Source organism: Anolis carolinensis, chromosome 1, assembly GCF_035594765.1.
Source record: "Anolis carolinensis isolate JA03-04 chromosome 1, rAnoCar3.1.pri, whole genome shotgun sequence".
NCBI lineage: Eukaryota > Metazoa > Chordata > Lepidosauria > Squamata > Dactyloidae > Anolis > Anolis carolinensis.
Window position 1 is genome coordinate 115,762,064 of NC_085841.1, and position 12,079 is coordinate 115,774,142.

The 12,079-nt window shown below is 39.3% G+C and overlaps 2 protein-coding genes across 3 annotated transcripts; both read right to left on the reverse strand.

The window, feature by feature from the left end:
• Nucleotides 1–1,141: 1,141 nt before the first annotated feature.
• c1h6orf163 (chromosome 1 C6orf163 homolog) lies at nt 1,142–8,999 on the reverse strand. The gene is made up of 5 exons (XM_003215536.3): nt 8,132–8,999; nt 5,475–5,569; nt 4,323–4,430; nt 3,564–3,766; nt 1,142–1,672 (listed from the first exon to the last, which is right to left on the reverse strand). The coding sequence occupies exons 1-5, from the start codon at nt 8,277–8,279 to the stop codon at nt 1,216–1,218; spliced, it is 1,011 nt and encodes a 336-aa protein (XP_003215584.2). The 5' UTR covers nt 8,280–8,999; the 3' UTR covers nt 1,142–1,215.
• A 144-nt stretch (nt 9,000–9,143) lies between these two features.
• smim8 (small integral membrane protein 8) lies at nt 9,144–11,617 on the reverse strand. 2 transcript variants are annotated; one of them, XM_003215537.4, is made up of 3 exons: nt 11,441–11,617; nt 10,526–10,664; nt 9,144–9,510 (listed from the first exon to the last, which is right to left on the reverse strand). In XM_003215537.4, the coding sequence occupies exons 2-3, from the start codon at nt 10,658–10,660 to the stop codon at nt 9,352–9,354; spliced, it is 294 nt and encodes a 97-aa protein (XP_003215585.1). In that variant the 5' UTR covers nt 10,661–10,664; nt 11,441–11,617; the 3' UTR covers nt 9,144–9,351. The 2 variants fall into 2 exon arrangements, with proteins under 2 accessions (XP_003215585.1, XP_062836976.1); XM_062980906.1 differs by lacking the exon at nt 11,441–11,617 and adding an exon at nt 11,191–11,406.
• Nucleotides 11,618–12,079: the final 462 nt, after the last annotated feature.

Here is a 12,079-nt window from a genome sequence, read left to right on the forward strand (position 1 = left end):
TGCATTTTCTTGCTGATCGCTTTTATTGCTAGTCTTTGACGGATGTAATCATTTGGCACATGGTCGAGAAGTGACAAGCCAAGTGTCCATCTCAGCATTTCCATTTAATTTAATTTTATTATGTTATTTTGTGTGTGTATATGTGTGTGTTTTAGCTTTGGATCGCATAGGGTAGGGGTAACACCCCATGTGGTGTTTATTTTGCTGTCTGTGCCCCTGTTCAGAAGATTTCCCCTCACTTTGTGTCCCTGTGATTGTTACATTTTTAGAAATTTGCCTTGTTTTTGAAACAAGAATTGGTGATAAAGCTTCAGTGGAGACACTTTTTCCCTATGAAAAGAAGGGAGTGAATTTCAGGCGTGAATTTCCTGAGGAGTAGATTTCTTTCACTTCCTGTTGTCTCACCTCTGTTCTTAACTATGAGTTGTTTGTAAGTTGGATGTTTGTAACTTGGGGACTACCTACAAAGCCTAAAACATTGGCCATAATGCTCTCTGTTGCATTAACAACTAAGCCCTTGTCACACTACATAGTTATAGCAGGATGGGTGCATCTACACTGTAGAATTAATGCAGTTTGATACTAATTTAAATGCCATGGCTCAATGCTCTGGAATTCTTGGATCTGTAGTTTGGTGAGGCACCAGCACACACAGGTCACCTCTATTGAAACAGTTTTTGAAATATGGAAACCTTCCAAACGTGAGAGTTTTTTTTAAAGAGAGCTCATCTAGGTATACAACAAAGGCAGCAGCCTCTCTTTCAAACCACTTTCAGTTTCATAAAGAAACTGTTCCTATCATACTCACAGGATGGTGATAGTGGGCAGGGCCGTAGCCAGAAAAAAATTTCGGGAGGGGTTTTGAAAATATCGGGGGGGGGGGGGTTGAACCCCTGACCCACCCGCCCCCCGGGTTCAGACCTGTCAATATCTGCTTGAGATAGTGCCTGGAGGGACTCTTAATGTTTTACGTCTATAGACTTAGTATGGGGATTTGGTTAACCAGTTAAAATTCATGAGTAAACCAGTTTGTTTTTAACCTGAAAAATTTCGGGGGGGGGGGTTGAACCCCTAAAAAAAACCCCTCGCTACAGGCCTGATAGTGGGGGACTCTATTTAACAGAATGGACATAATCATACATTTAGTAGTGAGAGAAAATGATTTTAATTCTCCCCTGCACTATGCCTGGATGTTCACAGCAAACAGACAGATCCTCAGAGAGCCTCCTTCGCAAGTGTTGTCCCTTGAGTCAGCTCTACAAAATCTGCTTCTGAGAATGGACATATTTTTCTGAATGGCAAGATAAAATCTGCTTGTCCTGGGGCAAGCTGGGGAAATGTGTGGTTGATATATTTCTGAAATGCTTCTCTTGTTTCCAGGATTTCAGCTTCCAGACTATCTTTCCAAGATGTCATGTTTTCCAGATGGTGATGAAGAGTCAGGATCTCACTGTCTTTTCTATTCACCTCGTGGACCACCTCTTCAACCTGAGCTTCACGGATGCTTTCAGCATTCTTGAGCAATCTCTCAGTTTCTTCCTTAAACTCTTTTTGGGAGATTGAAAGTGCAATGTCCATCTCATGTTTTTTCTCCAAGGCTAATTCTTTCAGATTCCTCTCATAAATTTCATGAGCAATCTCCCCAGCTTGTTCAAGTTGTGCCTGATATTTCCTAGAGGTGTGAAATAGATAAGAATACAATAAGTTTAACACAATTTTCGTTTGCCGAAGTTTCAAAGTGAATCTTCAACAAATTGTTTAGTTGTTACAATTACAACCAAAATTAAATTATTCAAAACATATAGAGGAACCTTACAAAGTAATATGTTGCTGACCTTAGCTGCCTTGAGTCCCTATATCAGGAGAAAGTTAGTATAAAAAATTAAAATTAAATAAAGTACCAAGGGAATAATCTTGCAAAAAGAAATTGCAACCAGATTCTGCCCAAGAGCACTAGATTTCACATTCAGTCACACTTACCTGGATGACAGCAATACCAAAGATAGTGGGATTTAATTCTAAGTAAATTAACACCTCTACTTATTTTTGGCCTCAGATTTGCACATATACACACAAGAAATATAAATGAAGGCATAAGATTTGAAAAAAGTAATAAAGATACAACATTTATTTATTTGGGCCAAATTATCTCTATTTTAAAATACATAGTGATTTAAAAAAAAGGTTTTGCTTTCCATGGCATACTCTGATTTGATTTTTATTCTGCTGTTGTCTTTGCTCATAGCAGATTTCAAAAGTGTTCAAAACAATACATGCACACTTTACAAAGCTTTCCATAGTAGCAATTTTCAAGAGATTAACATGTTAGTCTGCTTCAGGGTGGAAGGAAGAAATGAAAGTGGGTGGATGGGTTTCCGATGAAGTGGATTCCCCACTCCTCATATTTTATTTCTGTTATTTTCTTTCCCTAAATGATTTAATGCAAATTGCACTCTTTCAATCCATTTTATAAAACTCAGAACAGAATAGCAATTGGCACTTTTTGGTGTTCCCAGAACTAAGAGTCAAAAGGTCCTTTTATCTCCAAAGTGTTTAGAGGTACTCATAAAAACAAAAGGGGAAAGTAGAGATAGTAGGTTGGATCCAGAGATGTCCCTTCCACACACTAAAGGACTCTCACTGTCAGAGAGATCTTTTCCAACTTAGCCCAAGATATGATGAAAGAGAACAGGAGCATCCAGAAGTCTGCTTCCACTTGCAGAAGGCTTTGGGCAACTGGTTACAAAAAGTCTTATACAACATCTCAAGAAGTAGTACTGTATATCAAAATTTCTTCCACAGGGTTGGGTAAGCTCTAAGGGCCCAGCATCTACCATGATCTGTGCCACCCATGCAAAGAAAACTGGCAGTGACCAGAAGTCTACTTCTAGTTTCACAAAGACCTTTGTGCACTTTATTTTGAAAAGAGAAATGCAGTTGTTGGAGGTTTCAAATACAGTAGAGTCTCACTAATCCAAGCCTCGCTTATCCAAGCCTCTGGATTATCCAAGCCATTTTTGTAGTCAATGTTTTCAATATATCGTGATATTTTGGTGCTAAATTCATAAATACAGTAATTACAACATAACATTACTGTGTATTGAACTACTTTTTCTGTCAAATTTGTTGTATAACATGATGTTTTGGTGCTTAATTTGTAAAATCATAACCTAATTTGATGTTTAATAGGCTTCTCCTTAATCCCTCCTTATTATCCAAGATATTTGCTTATCCAAGCTTCTGCCAGCCCGTTTAGCTTGGATAAGTGAGACTCTACTGTAATAGCAATTCTCTTTTTTTTTGTCTGAAACATTTTTCCTAGGCAGTGGTGGTCTTGGTGGGGGATTGGGGGGGACTCTAATGGCACAAATGATTCCCATTTGTGATGTAGCACACTCACTTGCACAAGAACTGTAGCCTAGTGGTGCTTGCTAGCTTGTTCACAATATGTTACTATCAAAATTACTTCTACTGTACTTGCACATTTCTCAATCAAACCCAGGGTCAGGTTCAGCTTGTTTCCAGCCTCTTAAGGGATACTATGAGATTGTAAAAATATTTACTTTTTTTGTGCTGCAAGGATTCCAGCTATCTTCTGTCTCTCCTCCTGTCTTACTTCAGCTGTAGCTGTTGCCTTCTCCAGATTGAACTGCTTTATGAGCCGGTGAAGTTTGTGAGTCATCCGCTGCTCTGCAGCTTCCGATTCTCTCTTCAGCTCAACTTCCAAGTGATGCAGCATTTCAATCTGTGTATTCTTCACAGCTTCCTTAAACAACATGAAATCATTTATTTAGAAAACAGAACGAGATGTAGTGTCCTCTTGCCCGTCTTCTCATCTGACTAATAAAAGAAGCCTAGAAAAATGCTGAAATGGTAGCATCTAAAACATACAGACGCATAGTTCATTGTGCATAAAAACTTAAGAGTATCAGGGAGAAAAGTTTTAGCATGGCTTTTATCCTGATTTGCTAGTTTCCCATAAATGGATTTTTGAGAATGCTCAAATGTAATTTTCTCACCTAAACATTCAGCAAAAACTATTCCACATACAATGCTGCATGTATAGGCTAGCTTCCTTCCCTGAACAGCACAGATGTCTTTTCCATAGACTGAGCTTTTTCTGGCTCTCCCTTCCAGCTATGATCTGCTTATAATGGTGACATGATCCTTGAGAATGGTGTGAGAATATATTTGGGGATAGGCTGGTGTAGATAAAGGGGGCATACTAGCAGCACTCCTTATTCAACGGTAATTCTTGCTTAGGATCCTTAGAATACCTCCTTTACAAATAAGTTAGGGATGAAAATAAAATTACTACTGACCTGTAATGCTTGTTCATCTTTGATTCTAAGATCTTCAAGGTCTTTCTTGTGCAATGCATCAGCACGACTGAGAGCATCTTCCACTGCATCCTCTTTTTCTGACTCAGCCTATGAAAGCAAGTATTAACAGACCCAATTAGCCAAGAATAAGTAATCTATGCTTATGGTATTTTGATGCAGCATATGGGTCATATACAGTGGTGTACCATTACTAGCAGAGCAGTGTACATCAGTAGAACCTCCCAAACCCAGGTGCACCCCAAGTATTTCCTTTAAACATCTGTTCTGGGAGTATGAGGGACCCCTTTGTTCCACAGGTGAGGAACAGAAGGCAATGTTCCTCTTAGGTGAACCTTTTCAAATACGTCAATAACCAAATCTGCAAAAGTCAAGACCGCAAATGTGGAGGGATGACTGTAGTTTCCTCCTTCTCGCTCCAAACATTTAGTAACACCATGCTTTTATATCAACTTGCATGTACCCAGGAAGTTCTGTGGTCAAGTTCTCTGCAAACTTAGCAATGGGATCTCTGCATGGCCTAAGGCTCCTGTTTTAAGCAAATTAACATTGATGAAAGTCTGATTGATTTAAATGGTTGTCCAAGCAAAAATGCACAGAAGTGCAGCATAAGCATTTAACTACAAATTGTTTGTCGTGGCATACATATGTATCTACACGACCATTTCCTTTTCTAAATGGCTGATCACAGTAGTTTTCCCCTGGGATAACTAAAGGCTCTTTCATCGTTTTTTTAAACTGCTGCATGTGCATTACATACGTAGATAAATGAACTTTTTTTTTTACTTATAGAGATTGCTTTCTTGCATTTTTAAAAAATTGAGGTTGCTGTCATGCTGAAGAATAAGAAACACAGGTAAATTTCATTCTGAATACAGATGCACTGGATTGCAAATAAATGCCCTTTTACATTAAATATTTGTGTACCATTTTTTAAGGCAGAGTCCTCACAAAGCAACTTAAAAATAGACATTAAAACTATCAAAGAAAAAAATGTATATAAAATCCATGATACCCATAGTTACATAGAGATTTTATTCCCTTAAGACATTTATTTTCTTCTTTATAATGCACTAACATATTCAAAGAAGGACCCACAAACGGATTAGTGTCATGACAGTATAGTGTTTTTACCTGAAGTAGGAGACGTTTTCGTACTTTTTCAATTCGTTTTTCAATTTCGATTTCTCTTCTTTCTGCTTCCTCTTGCTTAAGGTCAGCTCCAAGTTCTGTACAGGTCAAGAAACAAGTGAAGAGCACTATTCTACAGGAATATCCCACTGTAATATGAAATCTGTTCTTTTTTATTGTTTCACAGGTTACAGATATTTTAACGTTTAAGATATTTCTACAAAATAATTAAAAGCCATGCCTTTAAATGTAAATATAGTGTAAACGTTTAGGATTTGAATGCAAATTATGCACAGTCATTTTAATGTCATTTGTACACACATCTGTATATGCTAATATTTCTTTTAGCTACTGGACTACTTCAATTTTTGAAATTACAGTATAAATTAACTAGATACCAGGTTAACACCTAAAACAGATGAGATGCAAAGACAGACTTTAGTCTAAATTCAGCATTACAAGAGGAGACATGTCCTCGTGCAACTTCTACTCTCATGACACAAACATTTGATTTTTAAATGTTTATATTCATACGTATATGTTTCCACTTAGTTTTTAAATTCTATTGTCTTGTATTATGTCATTGTTAGCCGCCTTGAATTTCTATGGGGAAAAAGGTGGGATAAAAATAAAGTAAATAAGTAATAAGCAATGCAACAGGCATTTTCTTCTCTTCCCTACAATCCCATACATCAGTTATGGATCAGTGGTGTTACTTGTGTGTGTGTGTGTGTGTGTGTGTGTGTGAACCACACACCCAAGAGACAGTGACACTAAATCAACTGTGTATAATGTTATGTGCAGTGCTTCAGTAGAAATGTATTACTTTTTAAATAAAAAATATCGCTGTAGTTTGTTAAATCCAAAAAAGTTGTGTATAAGCCTAGACTACATGTACTGTATCAGTATACCTACAAGGCTAAAACTCTATGATAATTTACTTCCTGAACCTTCTAATGCACAAGTACAGCAGTCAAAGTGTATTATTTACTACCCAATTACAATGACACTTTGGATCATGTGGTTTCATCTGCATATGCTATCAGCATGAGCTGTGGTTTGCATTTGCTGTTGTCATACAATGATAAATGGGAATTATGGTTTACAGATAACATTAGGAGGAAAACATTACTCAAGATTCGGTATGGTCTGATATGGGAATACAGTGTTCCCTCACTACTTTGTGGTTCACTTTTTGCGGATTCGCTGTTTCGCGGTTTTTCAATAACTCTAAAAGACTATTATAAATCATAAAAAATTACAATTTACAGCCTAAGGAAGGGAGGAAGGAGAAGCCAAAGGGAGAGAAAAGGAGTCCAAGCGGCAACAGGAGAAGGAAGCGATTTATCAACACACAATTGGTTGATAAAGACTTAAAATAGTGTATAACTACTTAAATAATGTATAAATATTAAAAATAAGTATAGTGTCCCTATTTCATGGATTTTCGCTTATTGCGGGTGGTCCTGGAACCTAACCCCAGCAATAAGTGAGGGAACACTAGGTGCATGGGAAGGATGACACCATGAGTTACCACACCAACCCTAATGTCACAGAGCTAGCAAAAATTTGGGGAAGATGGGAAAGGGCATGGAGAACTATAGGGGGGAAATATAAGTTCAATTCACCATTGGAATCCATTCTACTGCCAGAAGAAGGCTATCAGATTCAGCTCTTTGTAGAACTGTTGGGAAGCATGTGGGTTCTCTACCCACAAAACACTGATGTGGTTCTATCTAACCAAAATGTACCCCAGGGATGAGGAACCTATAGCCCCTTAGATGTAGAACTTTCATTGGGCTAAATGAGACTGATGGGAATTAAGAGTCCAATATCTGGAGGATGAGAGGCTTCCACTGTGTCCTACTCTGGTACCACCAATGTGATATATTCTGACACGAAGGTGATTGAGAGCACTCTTATCAAACATAGCCCTGTCTAAACAAAATGAAGTTTGCATAGTTGTTCTCGTTATGTGCCTTCAAGTCATTTCTAACCCGTAGCAACCCCAATGAACTTATCACCGGATTTTCTTGGTAACATTTGTTCAGAGGGAGGCTTGCCATTAACTTCCTCTGAGGATGAGAGAGTGTGACTAGCCTAAGGTCACCCATAGAGTTTCATGGCCAAGTGGGGATGAGAACCATGCTCTTCAGAGTTGCAGTCCAACATTCATATCTCTTCTTTACTTCCCATTCCTATTCCTTGAAAGTAACTAAAGTGTTGAAGGATACTAACTGCAGGCCCATTGTACAAAATACTCTCTCCTTCCGTTTCCTACATTGCCACCTCAACTCTCATCGCACAATTTGAGGTAGAACCAGAAGTCAACACATAATTGTGTAATTCCCTCTCCTCTTTAGTGAAGCCACTTACTTCTGAAATTATGCCCATGCTTATATCACAAAAGGAGCAGTTTCATCCCTTTTAAGTTCCATTCATAATGTGGTTATACCTTCTAATCAGAATGAATTTTTTTTTGCATGGCAGCAATTAGTAACTGCATTGCAGCAATTAAGTTCCATTCATAATATAGTCACACTTTCCTAATTAGAATGAATATATATCTTTTGCATTCCAGCAATTACTAAATCATGGAAGGCATTTAAATGCTAGAGACATGTACATTCCTGGTTGTGCAGTATAGCAGAGCAACTTACCCAGTATATCTTTGTGTGTATAATACCGAGTTTTGAAAGGTTTATATTCCCTAATCCGATCAAAGGCCTCTGGTGTAGGAGGTGGCGGGATTAGTTTGGAACAAACTGCGCAGCATACAAAGGTGTCGAAATCTGGATTCCTGATCATGACGGCATTCAATTGGTTTTCTGCTCCCCAGGTAATGAAACTTTGGCACGGTGGACTAGTTCGAGAAGTGAAACCTTAGTTGTTGTAGGCAAAGCTGAGTTAAACTGGTGTTTTCCTATGATGTGTACATCTTAGTGGAAACGAGAGGAGTATTTCAGCATTGTTTGGTGAGATGGCATCTTCAAGGGGCTGCCTGTTTCTCCCACAGGTCTGGTGTTAAGGAGCTCAGCCTATCACTTGGCCATCAGAGAAACTGAGGCTCCTACTGAGTAACTGTTGCTAAGCGAATTAGGCTTGGATCACAAAAGCATCTGCGACACTTGTCAGCATGAAGCAGAAGCTCACAACTAGGTTGAAAACTTTAAAAAGCCTCATCTGCATCTCCAAAGCCTTTTATATGGCTTACTTGGCTAAGTATCTCAAATGTATGATATTTTCTTTAAATACGGTGTGCCATGGCTAATCACCTGACTTGCTACACTGCTTAAGATGTACTTTTTAAGAAAAGCTGTATGTTTGGACCTGCTGATATCAAATTGATGTACACATCTTGCAACTAAATTGAATTTTAATTGTTTACTTTCGGCTTTGTTCTTATGTTCTTTCCTTGTTCCCATAATTCAAACAATCTATCCCTAAAAGTTGAAATAAAGAAAGAAAAAGAACCGCTAAATAATACTTTTCTGCTTATACATGCTGCCATTGAGCAAAGCACTAACCATAACCAAAAGAGTGTAATCAATTAAAGGGAAAAACTACAATTTTTCTTCATTTGGCAAAAGGACACCAAAATTACTGGTCCAAATTTTTTATAGCGATGGTGCACTTTCTTTCATAACGGGATGGACATATTACAATGCTTACTCAATAGCCCAGGCTTTTATTCAAAGTATGTAAAAACAACGGTACTGGTATTTCATGTTGCTGATTTAGTTAAATTACATTTTTATAAGAAACACCCATTATTTCACACAAAAGAATCTGAAATCACACTCCAGAATACATATACATACTCAATTTTTGCCTCCTTACATATTAATATGTACAGACTACACATCAGTTCTCAGTTCCTTTAATCCCATTTAGAGGTCTTCCGCTTCATTTGTCTGTTTCCCTCGCTGTCAATTGCTTCATAGAGATCCTTTTTATTCTCTTGTTGAGCATGCAAGTATCCAATATAAGCCACACAGAGAGTAAGAGTTACAAGCCCAAAGGCCATAACTGTTTTGTTCTGTGAAAACGAACAAACAATAAATACATTATGCATTTTTAAATCCAAAAATATTTTACTCAACTGATATCATATACAAAGCATTCCTACCTATCAAATTATGTTAAAGAAATTATTTCATATATCAAGTTGTTCTTTTAATTTTTTATCTTTGTTTCAATGAGGAAAAAAAATAGACAGAATTAGAATTGTAATATTATAGAGATAAATTCTCTCCAGAACCAGTGAATTTTATGGGATTATTTTTTAGCAGACAAGTCTCAGATTCCATTGTAAACCATGGGATCACTTTAAAATTAGCTGCTAACATCACTAGCGCAAAAAATTAATACAAAATGAAACTGCTTTGTGAGGTGTGGTCTAGTCGTACATATATTCTGCATTTATGTCGATATGTATTCTATGGTTGAGAGAATCGGCCATATGCAGGTACATTGCCGAGGGGACATCTGGATGTGTTACCATCCTGCTGGGAGGCTTCTCTCATGTCCCCTCAAGCTAGAGCTGACAGATGGAAGCTCATTTCATCTCGCAGATTCAAACTGGCAACCTTCAGGTCAGCAACCCCACCTTCAGGTCAGCAGTTCAGCCAGCACAAGGGTTTAACCTATTGCGCCACCGCGGCTTCCTCTTTTTCACATTGATGTGGCCTCTTTTTATCTACCATATACCTTAATTACTTAATCAATTAATTACAGATATATCTTGTTTAATGAAGTAGATGTGTCCCTGGCCATGATTTCTTTAACAGAAAATTTTGTACCAAACACAGAAATAAAAAAGGCACATCTACACTGCAGAATTAATGCAATTTGACACCACTTTAGTTGCCATGGCTCAGTGCTATGGGATCCTGGGAGTTTGTAGTTTACTGAGGCATCCTCTGTAAACTTGTGTGACTTGTGAATAGTATTATCCAAAAAACAAAACCAAGTGGCAATTAAAGATAATAGACAATATAAACTACAGATTCTGGCACACAGAAGCCATTGCTCTTCCTTTACAGGCCTCTTACAGGTTTAATGAAAAGCTCCGGGTTCACAGCTCTGAACAGTGTGGTAGTTCGGGCTCCTCGGAGGCCAGGAGTTCGGAAATCTTTCTCTTTGGGCGCTTCCTCTTGTAAATCTGGACTCTGGCGAGCTAGAGGCATCTCGCTGGAGCGTAAAATATTTGGATAAACAAATACAAAGTTTAAACTTTCAACTGGAAAGGATGTTTGTTCACATATGCAAAATCTATAGGCATTTTAACCTGCCCCAAGGCAAATTCTCCTAGTTACTAGAGTTCAGCAGCCCAAAGTATTCTCTGAAATTGCCTTTTCCAATGGCAGGTCCATTTTACTCAGCTCCCTATAAGACAGTGGTCCCCAACCTTTGGGCCTCCTGTTGTTTTGGACTTCAACTCCCAGAAATCCCAGCCAGCTTACCAGCTGTTAGGAGCTGTGGGAGCTAAAGTCCAAAACACCTGAAGGCCCAAAGGTTGGGAATGACTGCTATAAGAGATAGGTAAAGGTAAAGGTTTTTCCCTGACATTAAGTCTACTCGTGTCCAACTCTGGGGGTTGGTGCTCATCTCCATTTCTAAGCCAAAGAGCTGGCGTTGTCTGTAGACACCTCCAAGGCCATGTGGCCAGTATGACTGCATGGAGCGCAGTTACCTTCCCGCCTATTGATCTACTCACATTTGCATGTTTTCGAACTGCTAGGTTGGCAGAAGCTGGGGCTAACAGTGGGAGCTCACCCCACTCCCCGGATTCGAGCCGCCAAACTTTTGGTCAGCAAGTTCAACAGCTCAGCGGTTTAACCTGCTGAGCGACCGCAGGCTGAGGCTAAGCGGCTGAGGGGGAAAAGGAAGGCGCCTGAGGCCAGGAATTGTGGGAGTTGAAGTCCAAAACACCTGAAGGGCCCAACTTTGCCCGTGTCTGCATGTACCTGGAGGCAGGGCTACACCATCTGTTGTCAAGAGCAGGGGGTGCTGAGGAGTGGGTCAAGCGGCACCCCTACAGCCCCAATGGACCATTCCGAAGGCTCCCCCTCCTGGATCCCAGCAGCAGAAAGTAGCTTCGGCTTACGTTCTTCTCCTAGAGCGCATGCGCGCTACTTCTTGCCCGCCTCCTAGCGTTCGGAAGACTTTGAACCGGGCCTCTGACATTCAAGGAGGAGGTGCCCGGGACGCTCTTAACCAATGGGAGGGCGTCCTGTCCGTTGAGTGACATGGGGAGGAAATGTAATGTTTGCAGTCTCCCTTCTCAGACATGATTGGGATTTTCTTGGATTTTTCTTTCTGCCTCTCGAATTTTGCATAAGTGGTACTCAAACTATTTGAATAGCTGCGGATGTATTTTTGCACCTTCAGACCTTTATACTTGTCTGCTTGACAGCCCTTGCTCTTAATTTTGGGCTGTTTTATCCTAAGGTTCGCCTACACCAGGCATGGGCAAACCTTGGCCCTCCAGGTGTTGTGGATTCTAACTCCCATAATTCCGAACAGCCGGCAGCCTGTTCGGAATTGTGGGAGTTAGAATCCAAAACACCTGGAGGGCCAAAGTTTGCCAACGCCTGATCTACACT

Bases quoted from the DNA above. Each gene is read 5' to 3' on its own strand.
- c1h6orf163 (XM_003215536.3), bottom strand. From the start codon at position 8,279: ATGATCAGGAATCCAGATTTCGACACCTTTGTATGCTGCGCAGTTTGT. The intron at 4,431-5,474 runs GTAAAAACACTA...TTGCTTTCATAG, and splicing joins GAAAACGTCTCCTACTTCAG to GCTGAGTCAGAAAAAGAGGA. The intron at 1,673-3,563 runs GTAAATATTTTT...TCACACCTCTAG, and splicing joins ATCCTTGCAGCACAAAAAAA to GAAATATCAGGCACAACTTG.
- smim8 (XM_062980906.1), bottom strand. The intron at 9,511-10,525 runs GTAAGAGGCCTG...TCGTTTTCACAG, and splicing joins CGGAGCTTTTCATTAAACCT to AACAAAACAGTTATGGCCTT.